At 43.1% G+C, this 22,905-nt stretch overlaps 1 protein-coding gene across 4 annotated transcripts in view; it reads right to left on the reverse strand.

Moving 5' to 3' along the window:
- Positions 1–22,905, reverse strand: part of smtnb (smoothelin b) — a 53,890-nt gene that overhangs the window by 3,360 nt on the left and 27,625 nt on the right. For 2 of the 4 annotated variants that reach the window (XM_044026080.1, XM_044026081.1), the window contains exons 6-19: positions 21,499–21,583; positions 17,260–17,966; positions 16,264–16,315; positions 14,495–15,073; positions 11,750–11,823; positions 4,992–5,177; positions 4,685–4,760; positions 4,521–4,553; positions 3,123–3,302; positions 2,928–2,990; positions 2,739–2,814; positions 2,465–2,641; positions 2,245–2,371; positions 1,943–2,094 (exon numbers count right to left, since the gene is read on the reverse strand). In XM_044026080.1, the coding sequence (XP_043882015.1) occupies positions 1,943–2,094; positions 2,245–2,371; positions 2,465–2,641; positions 2,739–2,814; positions 2,928–2,990; positions 3,123–3,302; positions 4,521–4,553; positions 4,685–4,760; positions 4,992–5,177; positions 11,750–11,823; positions 14,495–15,073; positions 16,264–16,315; positions 17,260–17,966; positions 21,499–21,583 (2,567 nt within the window). The remainder of the gene's footprint in view (positions 1–1,942; positions 2,095–2,244; positions 2,372–2,464; positions 2,642–2,738; positions 2,815–2,927; positions 2,991–3,122; positions 3,303–4,520; positions 4,554–4,684; positions 4,761–4,991; positions 5,178–11,749; positions 11,824–14,494; positions 15,074–16,263; positions 16,316–17,259; positions 17,967–21,498; positions 21,584–22,905) is intronic. The other 2 variants (XM_044026082.1, XM_044026083.1) reach the window with 1 other exon arrangement.

Below are 22,905 nucleotides of genomic sequence, written 5' to 3' on the forward strand. Positions count from 1 at the left end.
GGAAGGGACCAGGACAGAGATAGTGGACAAAGTGTGGGAAAGAGAAGGAAGGAGAGGAGGAGGAGGAGGAGAAAAACAGATGAAGCCGTGAGCAGCCAAATGTAACAGGTTCATGGTGAAAAGACAGAGGGAGAGAGAGAGAGAGAGAGAAAGGACACAAAACAAACAATAACATTACATTCTCTGTGTTCACAAATACATCCATGAGTCGACATGCGTCATGAACATCACAATCCATTACATTATGTGGCAAACACATTCAAACACGAGTGTGGGTCAAAACAAAATGTTAAATGAGCAGGCGATTCAGCTCATTTAGCTTTTTTGTTTGTTTGTTTGTTGTTTTGTTTTGTTTTTTTTCTCTCTGTGCAATAAATCAAGTTTGGTCAGATACACACACACACAAGCCGGTGAGAAAAACAAGGATTCTGTAAATGAACACAAGATACAAGTATGTAGAGCTGCACAATTATTTGATAAAGACAAACGATGCGGGGAAAAAAACCACACTGCAGGAATATAACGGGCTAAAAATCTTCATGATTTGAATAATTTATCCGTCGTACCAATTATGAATCATATTTTAGTATTGCAATATCATTTCTTTTGTTCGTATTATGCAGCTCTACAAATACGTGGTGGAACAAAAACACACTCAGTGGTGCACAGGACGTAGTGTCTGTGAATGTGTGTGTGTGTGTGTGTGTGTTGGGATTCCAGATAACAACAAACTGTTGGGAGTGACGGGACAGTGCAACACAAAGGTGTGAAGACAGGGGCTGTGGTGGTGCAACAGTCCGGTGCGGAGATTAAAAACCATGACTATAAATACCAGCATGGATATAATTAATATCATTATTATTATTATTATTGTTCTCCTTCTGGCAGCAAGTGAATGCACGCACAGGTGAGTGGAGGGGGACGTGGGGGCATCACAAGTGAGAATGCTGTGATGCAAGATGGATGAGAAAGAAAAGAGAAAGGAATAAAAAAAAAAGAAAGAAAGATAAATTGTTGAGGAAGGAGCCAACAGCTCTTCTCTTTTATGACCTGGTGCTTGTTTTGGGTTTTTTTTCCTCATGGGTCTCGGGTTTAGAGCAGATGATGAGGATGAGAGTTCAGAGGCTGGAGGATAAGAAGAGGCTCACTGATACACCTGAGAGAGACTTAAAGCTCGGACATCAGTCGAGGAGCTTCCACGTCCACGTTCTGGGTCACTTGCTGTACATCGGGCCCAAGTAAAATGTCGGTAAAGTGAGTGGATTTTATAGGAGACAAAGAAAAGTTGTTGTTGTGACTAGCCTGAATGGTTTGATTTTCATTGGGTTTCCATCAGCCTGTTTTTACACACATTCTCAAATTGTGTAAAGGAAAAGTTGAATAAGTCTTGAATTATTACATTTACATATACAGACAAGTTTTTACAAAAACTTGTATGTATAGTTGGCTTATTGTTTTGGACGTTTAGAAATCATGTGACTGAAAAGATTAGCCTTCTTCAACTGTACTGGGAAAAAACAAAAAGCAGATACAGTGAAAGAAAGGAGGATTGTGTGGACTGAAAAAGAAGCCACAATATTCCTCCACTTAATGCAAGAAGCAAATCTTACAATACTAATGAATTGAAGCAGCATATTGAACAGCTGTTGGCTGGTTTTCTGTTCTTCTTGGTTTTCCTTTTCTTTTTTTATCAATATCCACTTCATTTAACTAACAAACACAGATAATTGTGCATTTTCTTTTACAGAATCTGTGAAAATTCAGTTTAAATCTAGGGAGTAGGAGCACCTTGGTTTGACAAGAATGTCTTAACAAAACTTTGTTTGTTTCCCCCCCAAAAAAAGTCTGTTAAAGCACCCTTTTGCAATTAAAAAAACATCCAGAATTAGAATTATGGTTAGTGCACGTTGTCCAGACAAAGACGTCTTTTGTGAGTACTCACTCTGCAGTGCTGAAGGCCACCTCAAAGTTGTGCCTGCGGTTGCTGGGACTCAGGGAGTCGTAGTCAAAAGCTTCTGGGAAGAAATTGTGCACCAGGGCACAGAACGCCATGCCATTACTCCAGCTGGATGAGAAGTTTTGAATGTCTACATGCTGAGGGAGAGGAAACACAGAACAGACATAAAGGCAGTGATCGATACGAGATGGAAACTCAATTTAATTTGTCTTCTTCCGTTTACTGGCTGACAAAGCATTCAACACACATACACACACACAGTGGGTTGCTATGGCCTGTTGGCTAACCTCATATGAGCGGGTCTTGGCACGACACCAATCAAGCAGCATCTGTTTGATGGAGTTGGCGTTGGGTACACCAAAGCTGGTGGAACGCTGCACTTTGTTTACCTTGGCCACAGCCTGATTGCCCGGACTGAAAGAAAAGTCAGCATCGTCTTAATATTTACATGCTTTGACTTACACTTTTTCTTTCTTTGGTAGGACGACCTTCTGTGTTTATCCTTACCCGCCTCCTTCCTTCTCCAGCTTCTCTATCATGGCCTTGCGGGCCTGCATGGCAGAAGTCTTCGGCATCGTCTGAGCTCTCATCAGCTCCTTGCGTCTCTCCGCCTGTCTTCGTTCCAAGGCGGCCACCCCACCGTTGCCACTGCGAGTCGATGTTTCATCCTCGCGGTCAAAGACACTGAGGTGACGTGGAGACGTGCACATCGGATTAAAATGTGAAAGTGCTGGGATGTTTCATGAGGTACAAGTGATTATGCCGATGCTTCATGACCCACCTGCCCACTTTTTTACTCGTGTTAGAGGAAGAAGAGGAAGATGTGAAGCTGTAGGACTTTGACTGGACTGTTCCTCCTGAGACACAGGCAAGATGGTTTCATGTTAAAACCAGCACACACATGAATGATATTGATGGTAAAACTGTGGAGATTACACTTGATAATGAAAGATATGAAGAGATAACTCACTGTCTGTTTTCTGAACATAACTGGCCTCGACAACAGTGCTCCGTGTTGATCTGTTCCCATCACCTGAACACATACACAGGCGGTGTCATAATTATTTTGTTTTACATTTTAAATTCTATCACTGCTTTTCTTTTATTGTTTGTAAATCTACAGGATGTCACTACGGATAACTTTCTTGAAATGGAGAAAAAGTACCAGATTGGGCAAAGCGGTCCGTCTTTGTGACTTGACTGAGGGTGGAGCCATCTGCCGACTTCTCTACCTTCCTCATCACCACCTCTCCTGCTCCAACCCCTGTGCGAGTTTTCTGTGAACGGTCCTCTCTCTGCTGCCGCAGCTCCTGCAGACGTGTCTCACGCTCCTTTTCTCTCTGATCTGGGGTGGAGGAGATAATAATTTAGAAGAAAGGACAGGAAGGATGAGGATGTGGATGGGATGACATCAGTGGAAAAAGAGGAGGAGGAAAACAAGAGATCTTAAACAAACTGACAGCACGTCGTCTGACTGCCACAAAGATAGATTAGAACGGAGCATCCAAATTTGAGGCAATGCATGTCAGCATTCTTTCCATGGCACTGTTAATTTATCTGAACACACACACACACAGACAATCATAGGTGAAAGAGTTGCAGCCGAGGCACAGCTGTTAAGTAGAAATGCACAAACAAAACAGATGAAAGAGAGTGAGCACATGTCGACTGTCCGTGCGGACGCCTGTGCCAAGTTCTGCAAGGTCAGAATACCTCAACACAATACATTGTTAATCTGAGGCGTACACACACCTCAACATACCAACCAGTGTTTATCTTAAACAGACGTATGAGTCTGAGTTGTGTCTCCTGTATCTGAGGCACTAAAGACACTGTCATTTGTATCACTGTGCTCAATGAAATGAAATGAAAAGCAAAAAAAACCCTATGCATGAAAATATGCTTAATGTGGTGGATGTTCTAGTAGTGATGTTGAAGCACTCGCACACACCACAAAAAAAACACATGATTCATGCACGTTAACAGAGCTGCTCGTCCTCCGCTAGGGCTGTCACTTTTCATCCAAAATTCAGATGTCTGTTCGAACTTGGTGGGGAAAGTTCAAATTTGAACCTTAAAATCTTGTTTTAGTTCATAATACACAGTCTTGGAGCACATCAGACTGTCTGAAGGTGCAGCAGAGGGCGCTGTGAGTGCAGCTTGACCTCAGAAGACATTGATGTTGTGTCCTTTTGGTGTAGAAATGGAGGACAAACAAGTGTTGTACGGAAGTATTTCGTGTTCTTCATCATAGATGGAAAACTAACAAACAAATCTGCAGACCCACCTCTTGGCTTAGTTGATAGTCCACCTGAGTAATAATAAATAATCCTGTCACGTTTGTGTTTGCATGAAGGAACGACATGTCATGTAATATTTGTTCAAACTTGATTTCTAAGAAAAAAAGTGGCAGCCCTGACATCCACTGCAGAGATCAGACAGATACACTGTTGGAATTGAATTGTTGTGGTTTGACATCGACAGGATGGTGATACACAACAACGCAAGACAAACGCAGGCAACTATCAATTGTTAAAGCAAACTGCACACCAACCCGTCCTACCTATTTCCTCTTGAGTACATCCAAGCTTGGCCTCTGAGGGCAGAATGAATTTTCATTTACATTTAATAAACAAAAAAATGTTTTGTTTTATTTTCTGCAGCAGAAGTCATGAAAAACTGTCATGTAGTGATTGCAAGAAGTGTTTTTCTTGATGCTGCTCTTACCCCTCTTTCTCTTGCGGAGGTCTCTCATGGCTGCACGGATCAACTTCCTCTCCTCAAAGTCCTTGCACTCATCGAGCTGTGGAAGGACAACACACACACGTACGCACACGTACACACACACAGAAACCATGAGCAGTAATTCCTCACGCTGAGCCAAAGTGGCATGGCTCCATTTGTGTGTGCACACCCAACATTGTGCTTCCACACAACACTGAGCTGTGACTGGTGAGATTTACACAAACTAGTTGTGCACAACTAATGCTGCTGTGTTCTTGAGGTGCGAATTATAACTCGGGGAGCGAAGTACCATTTTGTCAAGGAGCTCTTCATCCTCGATGGCAGCCAGCTGCTCGGCAGTCAGTTTTCCGGAGCGCTCCTCCAGTTTGGCCGGAGTGCTGGAGCCATTGTGAAAGGCTGGGACTTGAGAAGTCACCTGAACGGACGATCCTGATGAAAACACCGGCTCAGACGCCGTGACAGGCTCCGTCTCAATCTGCAGTGACACAAACAAAACACACGTACACAGTGTGAGCAGGAGTACACGAACGACGAAAGACATGTTGAAAGGCACGGTGTGACATTTATGAATGTCAGATTCCTTTTTCGGTGCTATTTTTAAAATACAAACTGTCACATTAGAGGGATTGGGTGTGTATTGGCAACCTCTAGCTTTGGTTCTGAAAAACAACTTTAAAGAACTGGAAGGAGGATTTTAAAACATTCACTGAAGTGCACCGACATTGAGGACATAATAGGTACAAGAGGATTTTGGGTTAAACACACTGAGGCCATAATAGGCCAAAGTGTACGACTGCCCACTCACCACCATGCCCCATAATTTCTTCCATCCTCTCTACCCTTCGGTCACGCACTAGTGACCCAGTGATCAAGAAACAGCAAGAGAAACCCTGCCAACTTACTATTCACTTAGTTCATGGAGTGTGACTGACACATGGAGTGCCTAAATGATACCAAGCTGCTGTGAACCATTACTTTATGAGACAGGAATGGTAAACCACTCTGACTGCGAGATGGGAACGATGCATTAGCAGATATAAACTCTCAGGGAAAACCCATCCTTCCTGGCATGTAGACCTTAAAGGGACTGATGAGCATAAAAGCGGAGAATGGAGAGAACCATGAGGACATTAGGGGTTGTTAAGGTGCAATCCTGCAATATGAATGATAATGTGCACTATCGCCGATGCTTGTCACTGGCACTTTACATAACTGGAGCTTTACATTAGGTTTTATGCCTATTTGTAGCTGTATGTAATATAGGTTTTGTGGTGTATCACTGTGTATTAATCATGTTACATCAAACTGCCTAAACCCTACAAGGCCTCTAAAATAAAATAAATAAAACCCTGTTACAGAGCTGCATATTGGGACAGACAATAAATCCTATCGAAAACACCTAATAAAAAAGGTGCTAAATGCCTTTGGCAGACTATAGGCTTTCATGATGACATCAGGGCTTTTGTTGGTTTCACTCAGAGAGCCTAACCGTCCCATTTCCACACCATCCACCCTTTTGACTCTCCTCTGCAGCCTGGCCAGGTCTCACCAGGGAGGGGACACAGCTGCCCAGCACGGCCACAGAGCTGCGTGATCACGGGTGGCCCCCTGGTTTCAAAGCTGACCCATGGGACTGGTCTGACTGAGAGACTCTTGACCGAGCAGGAATGTTTTGGGACACAACAGAACGCAGCCAAACAAGGGGTATGAGTCAGACCATGAGGGAATTTGTGTGGGGTGAGAAATCCCAGTTAACCTTAATGCTCCAGTTATGAATAATTCACAGAGTCACTGTGGCACAAAAGTGCTTTTTCATTATTTTCGTCCTCGAATGGAACAAGGGCAACGGATGTCACCAAACACAAACATGGAGTTTGTTATGGGATTCCAACAGTGAAGAGAGCAAACAAGCCTTAATATGACAGCATGTGCCTTGATCCTGTTCAATGATCTCCTTGTTTGAGGGCCAAAGAAGTAAAACCTTTTCATTCTGAATAGATGAAAAATGACAGACCAAGGCCACCATTATTGGTGTGATATTTTTTTCCCTCCATCAGGAAGTGTTTCCACGCAGCAGCGCACAGGCACACAGACACACAGACACACAGACACACACACACACAGTTACCAGATTAGAATAATGTCCGTGGCGGAATTCAGTGAAGACTTCCACATAAACACAATCTGAGTGACAGAGATGGTGAAGTCAAAAATGCAGTGAGGACACAATGTGGGATTAAAACCCACAGACGGCTATGAAGGATGGAACATTAGGTCAAGAAGTTTGGTGTGAACATGATGTGACATGTAAAGCTCACAGTCATGCAACAATCTAATCTTAATTAAAATTAGGCCTGATCACCTCCTGATCTTCAGAAATCAGTACCTCACTGTCGTTACAAGAAATGTTTGCCATCAGAGAGGGGGCGGAGAGGGAGCGACATGTGGCAAAGGTGGGTGGATGAGGGATGGGTGAAGGTTCTGGTTTCTGAGGTGAGATTTTCTCTGTAGTGCCTGAGTCCTGGCAGGAGGACAGATTTCCCAGGAGTACACTTGCTGGAGTGTACACAGGAGTGCTAGCTGGAGCTGCCCTGGATGGTAAATCTTCAGGAGTGCAGGACGATGTGTCACACTGTGCTTCAAGTACGGTCTCCTGGGGAGAGCAGGCCGGGGGATCACTGGATTCACATGATGTTGGTGTTTGGGTTTCACAAAGAACTGAAGATGATCTTTCATTGCTAGACAGTAAATGGAGGGAGGGATCAGGCAGCCCCATCACTTGACACAGAACCTCCACTTGCCTCACTAGCTTGTCTTGCTGAACACTCAGCCTCAGGTTCTCCTCCTGGAGCCTGACAACAATCTCAGCAAGAGGGGACACTTGATCTGCTGCCTCATCTAGACGGGCAAACACTCGCTTCCCAAAGGCCTGCAGGTCACTGTGGATCTCTCCAACTGCACAACGTAACGTTCTTTCAAATTCCCTCTCGAGAAACTGCTCCTGTTCATTTTCCTCTTCCTCCTGAGCGAGCAGATCACCGATCACCTCCTCTAGACCGGACTCTGCACAGGCACTATCTGGGCTGCCCAAAGCCTCTGCTACCTGTGAGGCTGGTGAGAATTCCAGATTGACTCCAGGCATGGCTCCACCAGCTGCCCACACTGAGGGCAGTTTCAATCCTCAGAAATGTCCCTAAAACTTAAGCTGGGTGTGAGACGAGACAAAACAGTGGCCTTCTCCCCGTTTGTACAGTGACCTTTCAAAAGACAATGCATGGTCTTTATACCCCAAGCAAATCTCCCCTCTTTACCAGCCAACTCCATGAGCCAATGAGCATGTAAGAAATCCTGTTTCCCAGGCAGCAGTGGCTCCACCCACTTATTTCCAGGTGCTGCAGACATGTCTATTTATCTCCTGCCCTGCCATTATTCCACTGAGACAGTCAGTCCTGGGGCACCAGCAGAGCCCGGAGGGGCAGTGGTTGTGGCAACATTGTAAAAAAACTCACCCCTCCCTCTTAGATTATATTTAGAGCCCTTGTCCTTCACACCTCGACTGGCAGGCAACGATGGATTTAGACGAAGCTCTAAGCCAGGGCTGACTTAAAAGAGTTACACGTTTGTGCTTCACTCCTCTTATAATTGTCTCTTAAAAGTGACACCTTATCAGGTCAGATGTGTTGCATGACTGTGATTCAAGGCAGATCTCCAGGGGTAAAGAACAGTCCATGAAGGACAGATTGTTTACGGGGCCATGATGGAGCAGATTGAGCCAGTGAGGAAGAGCAGAACCCACTTCCTCACAGCTGTGGGCACGGATGTTAGGAAGAATCAGTGCAGTTCATCCAAGATTTTGATTAAGGCTTACTGACAAAGTGCCAGGAGCCTAGCTGCTGCTCCTGCAGTTGCTTCAAGTGCTTTTGTCATAAATTAAGACACTGCTGAGCAAAAGTCTGTGTGAGCATGTTTCATACTGTAAGAAGCTCAAGTACATTTTTAAATACCCACTAAAGAGTTAGATTTCAGTCCATTTAAAAAATCAACTGGTAATAAAAATACTTTCTCTAAACAAAGGCTGATTGGAAGTAAAAGGCTACACATGAAAAATTGAAATCAGACGGAAATTCTTGATCACGAGTTAAGGAATCACAGGCCCAGGCATAAGATCATGAAGAATGAACGATGCACCTGTGTAGACACTGTTTCCAAACTCAGGCACACAATACATGAATGATCTTAGAACCTAATAATCTGGACTGGCATTCATTTTTTTTCTAAAAAATAAATAAATAAATAAATAAATAAATAAATAAATAAATAAATAAATAAATAAATAAATAAATAAATAAATAAATAAATAAATAAATAAATAAATTAATTAATTAATTAATTAATTAATTAATACAACAAAGAGCAAGGATGGTCTAAACTTACAGGAAGGAAAATCATTTCCCAGAAAGAATCTTGATCTCAAGGCTGAGTAACACGACCATCATCAGGGAAAACCCCAATAAGGACATGCTCAGGTTTTACTGTGTATCAAAGCATTTCAGCTATAAAAAAAAAGTTGATCAGGACATTGAGAGAATCTCAATGTGTCACAAGATCAGTGCTGTGAACAATAGGGACCTTATTGTTCTCCATGACAGTAAGATGATCTGTCACCATGTTCATATGGCAGAGCTTATGAAGTGGTGTGACCCGAGGCCAGGCCTCGGTGACAAAGGGACAGAGATTGACTGTCGTGTCATCACCGTGGTTACAAAGCTAAGACATAATTTGTATTGTGTTAGAGGCTGAACGCAGCGGGTTGGCGTGGGCCTAAAAACCGAGATGAGCCAGAGCAGCTGTGGTCACTTGGAGCAGAAGCCATCAATACTCGACCTGTTGGAAGTTGAGTCTCACCGCTGCATTGAAACACTGCAAGCATTTCAACTTACTGCCACTGACTCTTAATTGTCAGTTCAGGTCATTTCGTCTTGGCTTTACAATAAATAACACATAGGAAGTAGGGTGGCTTTGTTGTTTTTACAAACTTTCCGTTGTTTTCTTTAGTTAAAAGGTTTTTTTTTTACTGTTGGATTTTATAGGCAGCCGAGTGCGCAAACTGATGCTATCTGAGTATCAACAGGTTTTATTGGAATTAAAAAATGACAAAAGGAAGTAAACTCTGAAGTTAGACCACCAAGAAGAATCCTCGACCACCCAAACAGATCAGAAAGGAACCACTGTGGTCAATAAACAACCATCAACATAGACTAACTACACTTTCACCACATACTTGTCATTATACAATGAATATATATTCTATAAAAAAAAGATATATGAGGCATTTTACACGAGTTACTTTAACGTGAATTTTCCATGTCACCACTAGCTTTTGCCTTAAAAAAAATAAATGAATAACATAACTTCACCTGAAGACCGAGTGCCTTATTTTTCCATGATTGTCTGCAGTATTTACACCAAGTAGGAGTGGGATTTTATGTGTGTGTATTTTTACCTGCCCCGCTAAAGACCACCTGTTGGTTTAGCTGGGGTCATGCACAAAAACTTTAACAGGTGCAGAAAAATCGAACGGGGGGCAGGATCTCTGAGACTTACTAACTGGACTAACCGTGGTATCAGTGGCAGTATTAATGTTGAGCTTGTGTGTGAGATGAGGATAACCGTGTGTGTCACCGAGTCTATGGTGCAATCACCCGGTCATGTCTATTGTTTTCCTTTGCTCTGCCAGTGTGAAGGCCTGTGGTTTACTCCCGATCCACAGCAACTGTGAATAACATAAATATTGTAACAATATAAAAGAAGGTACAACTAATGATTGGAGAGTGACATGAAAAGCAGCTTTACTGTGCTGTTTGGTAGCTGTAGTAAAAACTGTGAAATGCACATCTTACAAAAAAAAATCAAATTTAGTAATATCATCATACATATTAGCGCTCACCCAAAGACATTACCTGCATGTTGTTATGATAATGTGTTCACTGCTCTCTGCTCAGTCAAATAATAATCCTCATCACCAGCTGAATCTTTCCTTTTTTCTGCAAATCTGTGATCCTGTCAGGAGGAAGCTGCTGCAGTATCTTAGTCTGTGTTTGTATGTCTCACTGAGGATCTTACTGAGGGAGATCATCTCATTCCAACACCTTAAATCCTCCTTGCAGCATCATGGAGCCTCCTCCCAGTGCTAATTAACAGCTCCTTGATCCCATAAGCAAGTTACTGCGGCGCATTGACACAGAGGGTGGAACACTCGGTCATGAAAGAGAAAACAGGACATCATGTCTCTTCTCCTCACTCTCAATCCCCTACTCTCCATCCATGAAGACACTTCCTTTAATGGAGGAGCAAGTGGGTTAAGGAATGCACCAAAAGGGAGTTTAGCTGCTCTTCATCCCCTGAGGTCACTTTGAGATGGGACAGGAATGGTTTTTGACAGCATTCACTTTCCACCATTAGCAAAAAGACTTTCAGCCAATCAGAGTGCACAAAGATGTGCCTCTTCCAGTTTTGGCCCTGTACAAGTGATGAAGAACTCGTGTAAACATGAGTCTTAATGCAGCTGGACAGTAATTGGTGTGGATATAGAAAGACAGGTGTGATTTGGGAAACATTTCCCGGATAAATCTCAGTGGGCAAGATCTGCCGAGAGAAAATGAGGAATGCCCGGAGCACCTCCCTCCTGCTCCCTCTCCCTCTCTCCTTCACATACCCTACAAGGACAGATGTGACTGGCTACCCTCTCTGTGTTTGATAAACACTGCGCTTCCCTCCTCTCCCTCCTTTTCTCACACTCTGTCTGTCTTTCATTGTCCTGACTTGCAGGCTTTTCAGACCTTTATAGGTGATTGCTAAGACAGACGCAGCACAACTCTGCAGGAATTCAACTGTATAAAATGGAAATTAAATATTAGAATAAAACAAAGCATCTTTAATCTGAAAGGACAAGAAAGAGAGATTTGTGTTTGACTAATTTAGTCACATTTCATTGGAGCTTCATTCTTATGATCTATTCATAAAGGATATTCTCTTATGAAGACTTACCTTGATGGAGGATCCAGAGGAGAAGCTGGATGACGGGATCTTGAAGGGCGTTGCTCTTAGGCCGAGGGTTAACTCTGAAACAGACAAAAAAAACCAATAACAATTTACTCACTTAATACTAATAATATCTCCTTTTTATTGATTTTATCCACAACAGTGGGATGAATAAAAGGTCAAGAAAGGTCCTAGCAGCCATATGGCTTTATGCTGTGGCTTGTTGGTGGCCATTAGTCAGTTATATACAGTAAGCTGCCACCGGGTCATAAACAACAGAGAACTCACGTCTAATGAGAGATAAGTGAAAATATGTACATGACGCCACCTTACACATAAACAGCCCCCTTCATTCCCCTCCAAGAATGCACACATAAAGTTCCCTGTGACCTGCTGCTGCTTTCCCTCTCCACACGTGTGCGTGCGTGTATACACGCATATATACAAGCTTTATAATAAAATACAGGCCTTATGCACACCAGCACAGCAGGGTGTAATTTAAGAGTCTTGGTAGGTGCTTCTGAGAAAATCTGGATACACAACTGAAGCCTGCTCTCAATCAGCAGGGAGAAGTCAGGCAGGTTCCCAAAAAAGGAGCCAAAACCATTAAAGCAAGAAGAGCTAAAAAGAAACTTTATCAAGTCTTGTAAAGGAGTCCAGTGGGCCTGCCAGAATCTGTCCTGGAGGGGGAGGGTGGGGGATTAGGGGGTTGAAGGAAGTGGGGTGGTTGTAAGGGGTGAGGAGGCTATAATCGTACAGGTTCAGCTCGAGTCTTAAATAAACTGTTTGGGTTGGAGGTCCCGGTTGCTGGGAAGAGCTGAAACTTAAGACGTCTTGTTTGGACAGAACGTAAAAGCAGCTGTAGCAGCATTGCTTCTGAAATAGACTCCGATTCATTTGTTTCAAAGTTCATACAATTGATGAATACATGCTGTCATTGTTTGGATTACAGGTTTGTTCTGTACATTAGACGATTGTGCACGTGGAGACTGGCCCACTGCTGTATTAAGTTTTAGTATGAAGAAAGCCACACCATCTATGGATACAGAGGACAGGGTAGTGCTTTGTTTTTAAAATTATTCAGGTGAGCAGATGATGCACATTGACATTTTCATTTATCCATCATCAGAGTCTGTCATTCATTCATTCATTCATTCATCCATTCAGCAGCAACGCTTCTAGATTTTCACACCAGGTCATATATAACAATTTGGACTTGAACGAATACGGGCCTTGTCGTCATAGCATCCTCGCTGACACTGGTGCGACAGCAGCACTGCTGAAAAAACGAAATCTTGGCAAAACATCGTATCACTGTATTTAAACATTTTAGACCTTATCTCAAATTTCCTGTCCCCTCTCAACTGTTGACTGTCGACTAAAATAATTCAATACAGTTACTGTATCTTCATGACACTTTATTGCATGTGTGCACAACCCACTGGATGTTCTGTATATCACTGAACTCTATACTTTGAGTAATGCCCCTGTCTTTGCATTGCATGTTATTAGTGTGTAATTTGGTGGTTGGTTGGTTGGTTGGTTGGTGGGGGTTGGCGGTGTTGGTGGTGTCCCTCAGCAAGGGTCTCCTGCTGTATTCTAACTATGAATGTGTCACTGACATGACAGTGTCTTCAATCCGAGGACAACCTGTGGCTGTGGTTTCTACTGTCTCATCTCCTAAACGGCAAAATGAGCAACGGAGTCAACTTCCAAAATATTCAACTGCATTTAAAAGTTAGCTAAAAAAAAAAGAAGTTAATTCTGTCATTGTTGAGCGATGAGAACGCCACATTTGATCAATTCTTGCTTCCATCCTGTCCGTAATTTATTACATGTAGGGTAAGCTACACATAAAATATCAATAAAAAGGAATGCCAAGCAGCAAAAAGACCAGGTTTGTGACCCGGTCGGAACAAGGGCCTTTCTGCATAGAGTTTGCAGAAATGTTCTCCCAGTGTGTGCGGGGGTTTCCTTCCACAGTCCAAAAACACTTTCTACTCTAAATTGACCGTAGATGTGAGTGTGAGAGTGAATGGTTTTTTGTCTGGTGTTGGTCCTGATGGACTGGTGACCTGTTAAGTTTGTACACCCTACATCCACTGGGATTGGCACCAGCAGCCCCGTGACCCTCATGTGGTGGATAAAGCGGTAGACGATGGATGGATGGAGGGACAAAAATGACGCGCGTGTGTGTGTGTGTGGCTTATTTAACTGTACCGTACTACATCAGTGTGGCTATTCATCCTGGCCTAAGACTGTTGTTTCCTTTGTCCCAATATAATTTCTGCTGTTGACTGCTGACCTCACCCCCTCCACTCTGCGACAACATGCCCACATTATAACAAATACCCTTCAGTACAACCATGCTGTTCTCATTCAGTTCCAACATCTATGCCCACTCATCCATGTGCTTTGCTCAGTCTGACAAAAAACCCTTGTCATCGTCCCATTTCTGACTGACTCACTGCTCGCACTCGTCTCCCATAGTGACTGGGATTGTGTCATGATATTCTCAAGGAAAGAAATCAGGTGGATAAATTAGGATTTATGCTTCAGAAACACAGTAGGCAGCAGCTTTGTATGCAACATCAGTATGAAACATAAATGCAAATAAACTTTACCTCAAAATCGGTGTACTTCAAACACACCGCAACCAAAAAGCAACAATAAACTGCACAACATGCAAGCTGGCTATTTAAGCTGTGAGTGTGTCAGCTGGTTCTGTTGCTATAAGACTGACGCTCATACCTGCTCGCTGCCCCAGAGCATTTGGGGTCATGCGTGGTGTCATGCTGGTGATGGGGACGATGTTGCCCCTTGACGAGGATGAAGAGGAGGTGGTCGTGCGCCCATCCTTGATCTCAATGGTGAGGAAAGTCTTCATGTCCGGGTCTGCCTCTCCCTGGGTGACCTGCTGTCCAGCTGCTCTCCCTGGGGTCTTGTCCTCCTTTGAGTTACCGTGGGCATGCACATCATTTTCAGCTGGATGCCTCGTCCCACCCACCGAATTCTGCGATTGGCCAGCTGAAGACAGTAGTTTACTGGCCCCTCCTCTTGGCTGAGGTGTGGCCTGACTCTGCGATGCGGCAGATGTGTGAGATGTTGAGTCCCCAGGAGTATTGGGGGACGCTGCTGAGTGTGTAAACCTCTCAGCTGCAGAGATACTTATGTGGCCACTTTTGCCAGAGGTTGTTCCATTCCTCAGCTGGGTTTTCTTCAAAGGTGGGACATTTGCGCTCTGACTGGACTCTGTGAACTTGCGCATCCGATCGCGTACAGAGTTGGTGCCATTGAATCGCTGCAAAATAGCATCTTTCTTCTCTGGTGCTAAAGAAGACAACAAATGAGGGGAGTTAACATCAGTGACCACTCAATAAATGTGAAATACACAGAAACACAGAGAGCCTACACTCCTACAGGTTTCATCCACCTCAAAGCTGTCGTGTATAACTTAAATATTAACAAAAATCCAAAACATTCAAACTACTAAGACTGTCAGCTCCACAAAATACTCTCTGTATTCCACAGTATTGCAGTGTAAAGTTCTCATTGTGGTTACATCCCCATACTGCACACAGGAAGTGATTCATTCAGTGAAGTCAAGTGAAATGTAGTTAAAAAACTGAAAAGCTTATATTCAGCAGTCTGACAGAATGTCTTGACCCCTCCCATCCCTGCACTGCCACTTTATACACAAAACGCTCCCTCAGTCAGGTCTGATAGTGTTGCTTAACAGACAGAGCCATTGTTCAGATGAAGGACACAGCATACAAATAATATTACAATGTTTCTAGTCACAGGCACTGAGGCAGAATAATTACATATAACAGCAAAATCCTCAAAAGTTAAAACACTGCAGAACTGCAAAAACTCTCGAGAAAATACTATTCTGCTTTTAATTTTCTCACTAGGTTTTGCTCCAGATGAGCTAATCTCCCCCTGTTTCTATCAGTTGCTATTTTGCGGGACTTTTCAGGACATGTTCCTGCTAATGGATTTTACTTTTGTTCTCTGATCCTTAAAACTGAAAGATACTCAGAGCAAATCTCATGATTTGGCACAGACTCTCCAGAGGGGAAAAAAACACCCCACCAGTGATTAAAGGAGAAGCTATATTCACTGAGGTCATCCTAACAGAAAATAACAATGTGCTGCTCAGGAGAAAAACCCACAGTTTACAGTACAGTGGACATCACTGTCTGGTAGGAAGGGAGAAAATGGTGTATATTATAAAATGCTTCTTCCTCAGACCTCATTCCTGTTTGTGGCCCTACATGGTCACACTGACGGCCCTGATTGTCTCTGTATACTCGATTTCTACAGGCCGTGAATAAGATGGTATGATAGTGTCAAACACTTAACACTCAATTAATACATTGAATTCAACATATTTTGTTAAATTTGAAAACTAATTTATTTCACCAAAGTCTTATGTTCAAGGAGCTGGAAATGATGTGTTCTAAAATTTCATGTTGATCAATCAGTTTAGGACTAATCAAGCTGGATTCATTTCTTACCAGAGTTGTTTGCTTTGTCAAGAGAGAGTGGAAGATCTCTGTTAACTGTTATCTGTAGAGGGGGGAAACAAAGAAACATCAGAGGAAGCAGAGAGCATTAAGAGTTACCATAACGTGTACCTGAATACACAACCACAGACCTGTGTTATATTTAACAGGGTAGAAATGTACATTCATGAGGGACAAGTGACTAGACTGGTAACTGTGGTGACCATCCATCTCACTCTCTCTCTCTCTCTCTCTCGCTCTCTCTCTCTCACACACACACACACACACAGGCCTAAATACAGTATTGGTCAGTGGTGTTTTCGTTACATAACATTTGTGTAGTGAGTGAAGCAGTGGGCCTCTGTTCTTTTTTTGGCAGCTGGGGCCATGATGAGCCCCAGAGTGTTTACATTACTCTCACAAGACTGAGCATCAGCACATATTGCAGGGAACAATAAAAAAAGACCAGGGCCGGCCTTGAGTAAACACATTTAGGAGTGACACGGTGGCGTCATTACGTCATGTGCAGTAGAAAAGTGGCAGATTTGTGTGTGTTCTCAGCCTCACGGTATGAAAAGAGACAGAAACACTGGCCCATAACGCTGTCTCTCCCACTCTGACGGCAGGTGAGGTTGACACACTGTTGAGGTGAAGCAGAGGCTCTCAGGTACACAGTTTGTTTGTGTAGCCAAGTAACAAAAGTTAAACAGCTCCAAACAGAAGCTGAACACGGTGCATTTAAGGATGCTGATGTGGCCTGGGTGTCAGTTAAGAATGAGGACAGGGTTTCCTCTTGTCATATTATGATGAAATGGGGAAAAAAGAGAACAAATTGGCTGCTGCTACTGCATGCTATTGTGTTAATGCAGCTCAACACCACACTCTAGTGGTGTAGTTACACTAAATACTGTGTGTCACTGTTGCTTTCCAAGCTAAAACTGTCCTGAGACACACTGTGTTCCACATACAAAACAGACATACATCTAACACAAGAAGAGTATCATCTACCTTTTGGTTCTGGGAGTCATGCTTTCCATTTGTGCCGTCACTCAAATGGCCATTTGAAGGACCGCTACGAGATAGAATGGCCCCATCAGGCTGCTCCAAATCAGCAATGCAATCCTGACTGGACTGAGCCAGGACGCTGGCTGGACCCTGGCTCCTGTTCTCAGTTTCTGAATCTGTGCTGCAAGGGGAACCACTCATGGTGGTCTCCACCTCCTCTCCTGGACCCCTCTCCTCAGAGGACACACTCATGCTCTGGTCAGAGGCCCTGGAGTCACTTCGTTCTCTTGAAAAAAGGCCGACACAATCGGAAGCCCCGGAGCCCAAACGGGGTCGGGAACCGGAGTCGGAGGCATCTGAGCCCAGTCTCTGTCTGATGTAGGACTGGGAGCTGGTACTTCTCTCCGATGCCCCAGAGTCATGCCGAACACGCTGTGAGGAACTCAGGCTCCTGTCTGAGGCTCCGGAGTCTAGCCGTGCTCTGTAGGCTGAGCCCACGCTATTTTCTGAGGCCACCGAATCCAGACTGGACTTGGGGAGCACTGAAGTCATGCTGTGGTCTGAAGTTGAGGAGTCTGACCTTTGACGGTGAGACAGGACCAGGTCAGGCTCTGTGGTCACAACCTCTCTCTGAGGCTGGATCAGCATGGGTCCAGGGCCATCGTCCTTCACCAGGTGATCGAGCACCAACACCATACCTGAGTTGGAGCCTGCAACAGAAAACACAAATGACAGCATCTATTCAACAACATCTATTCATGTGCATTGTAGCTTTTCTAAATTCAGAAATAGTTTGTCCATTCTCTCGCTTAGATTTGCATGTGTATATGTGAGCAAAGAAAGTGGAGGTGGTGAATTTAGAGACTAAACTGATGGAAATTAAATACGTCCGTGGCCCCAAGAGAGGCTAAGCTAGAAAATATCACTCAGGATCAGAGAGCAGGCACGAGGAGACTTGAGGGGATGTTGGCATTTCCTCCAGTCTGGCCTCAGTTCCTGAGCAAGATCTGTTGGATTGTGCTGGTGTATGTGCATGGAGGAGAAGGAAAGCCCATGAGTGGAGAATGAGAGCACACTTGGCAAAGCCACAGTGGTGACCAAGTATAGGGAGTCAAGGAGGAAGTGAGGTGAAACGGAGACTAGGACAAGTACTTCCCCTCCACTGTGTCCAGGCTCCTTTGCTACTCTTTCTGTCATCAGGAAACCACTCTCTAAACAACACAGCAGAGCCCACATCCTCCTCTGCCTGACATAATCTCAACCTCCATCACACCATGGTGCTTCCAGGGAACGGTATACTTGTATCAGAGATTGTGATTACACACGCCACAGGTAACGAAAGCAGAAGAGTGTATCACATTTCCACATCTCACGTAGACACCAAGGCACGAAAAACATGTCTGTGTTTGCACCAACTTTTACTCTGCAACCAAATGGGGCTCACTCGGTATACATGGCATTCATTTACAAACCAAATCAAAGGCAGACTCCAGTCTGAGCGGCAGCCGCAGCGAGCTCTTTTAACTTTCAACTTGACAGCATGAAGAGAGTAAACTGCAAGTTTCATTTAAAGCAGCTGATGTTGTTGTTTGTAATTCATTATTACACAACTCCAAATAGCTTAATTGAGCACAATAAATGCATAAATAGCAGTGAGTTGTTGATTAAATGGATGATTATGTAATGTGGTCTGCATAGAAAACATGTTGACAATAAATGGCTTCCATTACCACATGTGACATGTGAATAATGAATAAAGTGAATGGTCGACAACACAGCAGTGTCTACTTCTAATGATGCACCAACTTAACATAAACTTGATTACTGGTAAACTGTAACTGAAGTGAAAGCCAAACTCCTGCTGCTCCTTCTACAAACACTCATGTAATTGTTCCTATCTTTGCTGTGATGTCCATTGTGTAGTGATTTCTGGGAAAAATCCCCACTGCTGCTGGACTGTAATGAGAGGCTTGCATTTTGCTTCAAAATAGCTACAAACGCTGCACTTGTGCACTCTGCTGCCAGTCGATATATAGAATATAGAGAAAGGGCAACAAAGGGTTTGTTTTTTATAGGTCTTTTACTCTCAAGCAAGGACCCAAAAATAAGTGCATGTTTTTGTTCTGTGTGAATGTTTTCAACACAGTTTTTTTTCTTTTCATTTTGCTTTGCCCCGAATTTGACGAACAGTTTATGCCTCAGTTTTGGTGCAATGGGGATAATATACTGTAGTTTTTTAGAGGCAATATGCTATTAAAAATACTGACTGACCATACACTTCCTTTTTCTTAATACAAGATCCACTTTTCTTAGGGTTAGAGTATCAAACTGTGTACTGTTCATGCTACAGAGTGACGTTAACTCAATTGTTTCAGTGAAGAAAGTAACATGAGAGCGTAGCTCAGTGGTGAACTGCAACACCTCTGAACAGTCTAAACTAAACCGAACCTGTACCAGACTTTTGATTTGGGGTCCTATAAAACATTTTCTTCGTGATGAAACTGATAAATTTGGACCACAACTTTATCTGCATTTTTATATTTACAGAGAAAGACAAGTGTCAAAAAGTTCCAGTGACAATTATTATAATTCATGCTTAAAGAAACATGGAGTATTGCTGTTTTTGTTAAGATACTTGAGTATTTTCAGTGATAGAGAGTGGTGAAGTAATTAAAAAATTCAAATTGGTAATATAAAATGGTCTGGTAGTAAACTGAACGTCACTACAGTTGCAGACCAGTGTCTGTACATCGTGACCTGATGCATGTATGCATGAATTGTGTGCCTGATATTTATGATAATACAGAGAATGTCTTGAGTAATTCATTCGGATTTTGTGTAAACTTGGAATTATTATTATGCTCCAACATGACCGAGTTCCTATTTTTTGGGGAACTTGAGGTCTGTAGCACATTCCACTGAGAGTCTCTGCTAACATTTCATTTCCTAAATCATAGCCTCACCAGTTACAGTTTGCACCAGAATGCACAGCTGGACACATTGGTCATTGGAGTAAAAAAATGTATATGTAAGGTTTTCTGTTGGTCTAAGAGGTAAAGGCATGTGTTTGTGCTATGTTCAAAGACCAAAAATCACCCAGGCACTGATCATCCAAGTTAAATTTCAATTTTCTGCTAAGTTCACTCTACTGAAAACACACGAACCACGGGCCCATCCCGGCTTCACTGTCCTGTCCCAACCACAGACGTCCTGTGTCCTTTGTCGATTGGCTTCCTCCTTCACTTTTCAATGGTGGTCTTTTTTTTTTGGTCGCCCTCGCTTCACCCTGGTTTAAATTGTAAGGCATGGGATAGGGAGTTTCACCGCAGTTCTGCTCTGGTATTGGCTTTATTTAGCAGAGGTGTGGCTGTTGGTTTTCCCTTAGTTGCTTCCCATAACCCCATCAGCAACACCCAGGTCCACGAGAAGGACACCGGGACAAACTCGGCCACACAGAATGATGACCAACGGCCTCAGGCCAAGTTTAAGACAACCAGGCCAGAGTCTTAAATAAGAAATAAAAAATACTTTAATCTCAAGCAAAGAATGTTTCTTTAAAGTTACATTTTGACCTAAATTAATGGGATTGTCCAATAAATAAACTTTGTCATGAGGAGGTTGTTTTTTTTATGATTCATCAACAATGCATGTTTGTCATTTTACAAGCTATTCATCATCAGCTCTGGTTAGTGTGCCTGCAAAGTTTCAAGGACTCAAGTGAACGAAGCACATTCATTCCCTCCTGAAGGCTTGCATTCATACTACTTTATTAATGGCTGGGCTAACAGGGTGGTTAATGAAATTACTTCACACTTAAGAAGGCAAAGTCATTAAGCCGGCAGTTGTTCGCGACTCCAAAAACTTAATAAAGTTAGATGAAGGAGCTTAAAGAGCCTGAACTAATATGACCTTTTGACCGCCACCTGAGGAGAATGGCTTCTTTGGCTCGACTATTTTACCAGGCTAGGAAGAGGAAATTGCACCAAGACCAATGTATGCATTCACAGGTTGCAACAGATGCAGTCAGTGTTTAAGTCTAAGCCTTTAGTTCTTACCCGGATTTAACCTTTAGGTGAATGTTTACAGTGTATACAAGCTTTTGTATTCCGTCAATCCCAGAAGACTGGCATGTCCAAACATGATCTAAATGTGAATATGCTACGGACAAAATGTACTAATGCAACCAACCAAAAATGTTTTTTATCTAAACAGCAGTCCTGTGTACTTTAGTGCGTTGCTCACCTTTCTTCTGCAACTCTCTGCTTTGTTGTGTCTGCTCCCGGATCCGAGATCTGATACGCTCTCTCTCACTGTGACTCTCCGTCTCCTGTGAAGAAAAAGAAAAAACAAACACGCTCAATACACTTCGACAAGTATCACGCTTTTTCATCTCTTAGGTTTCACCGTGTCTTCAGTATAAAAACACCAACCACTTCCAAACTATGAGCTCATTCTTCTGATCAAAAGAGTGATCAGATCAGTTCTACACTCAACTGTTTGAGGTCACTTTAGATCACAACCGGTCGAGGTCAAATTCTATAGCAAACAAAAGGATTATTTCTCTCCAATCTACATGAAGCCTTATCCACGCAGAAACAGAACACTACATTTTCATTCTTAAAGAGTTTTGCATAAACACAGGATCGTTTCAGGAAATGTCTTCATTCACACAAAACCCCTCAAAATGACGCTTAACTACATGCCAGGCCTGTATGTGGCACTGTTAGCTGCCAGAGAATAGAATAAGAATGACATGTAATGTAATAAGAATTAGAATTTCTGCACAAAGGGTCAAAAACCATCAGAGAATCTCAGCCAAGCGTGTCGAGAACGACAGTGGGGTCTAATTCCTGCCAGTGTCTAGAAACTTGGTATAGCCACTGATAAGGAAAGGACCAATATTCCACAGCCCACAATCAACCTGATCAACTCTATGCAAAAGAAACACCAACAGCTGTGCTATATGAAGCTTTAGTTCAGTGACTAATAAAAGTTTGATGTTTGCTTAAGATAAAGTGTACATTTCAGAGTGGCCTTTTATTGTGACCAGTCCAAGGCTCATCCGTGCAGAGTCTTACCTGTCAGGTAGATGGATTATTGTGGTAAAGCTGCAGAGCTCACTAATAAAGATTTGAACAATTTTGTAAACAAAATTTGAAACAAATACAACCAACACAGAATTGTTGCATGTATATGTCATACATAAAACTATAGATCATTAGTCTGTTTTACCTGCTTTACAGTTTCATCTGAATTGGGTATCAAATAAAAAGGCAGCCTCTGTCGATGCCAATCTGCACTGATAAGTCGAAGCAGGAGGGAGATCTCAGAGGAGAGAAGGCAGTATTTTGGCATATGGAGAGGAAACGAGAGAGGTGTGGAGGGGAGGATGGAGGGGGGAAAGATGAAGATCCCGGCACTACTGTTGGGCCTCTGGTGCCTGACCTTGAACAGCTCCACAGGCGAATCAGCTGTGCAAATAAGTTCCCTCAGAGCACGTGTGCACACACTCTTTAAATCACTCCCCCACACATTTTCTTAATCTGCAGCACAGTGGAAATTTTTCTATTAAAGGGCATAAAACTCCAGCATGGAGATGTAGGAGGTATGCATAATTCTGTAACCATATCACAGCACATCATCTCCTTA

The sequence above is a fragment of the Solea senegalensis genome, linkage group LG5, assembly GCF_019176455.1.
Source record: "Solea senegalensis isolate Sse05_10M linkage group LG5, IFAPA_SoseM_1, whole genome shotgun sequence".
Classification (NCBI taxonomy): Eukaryota; Metazoa; Chordata; class Actinopteri; order Pleuronectiformes; family Soleidae; genus Solea; species Solea senegalensis.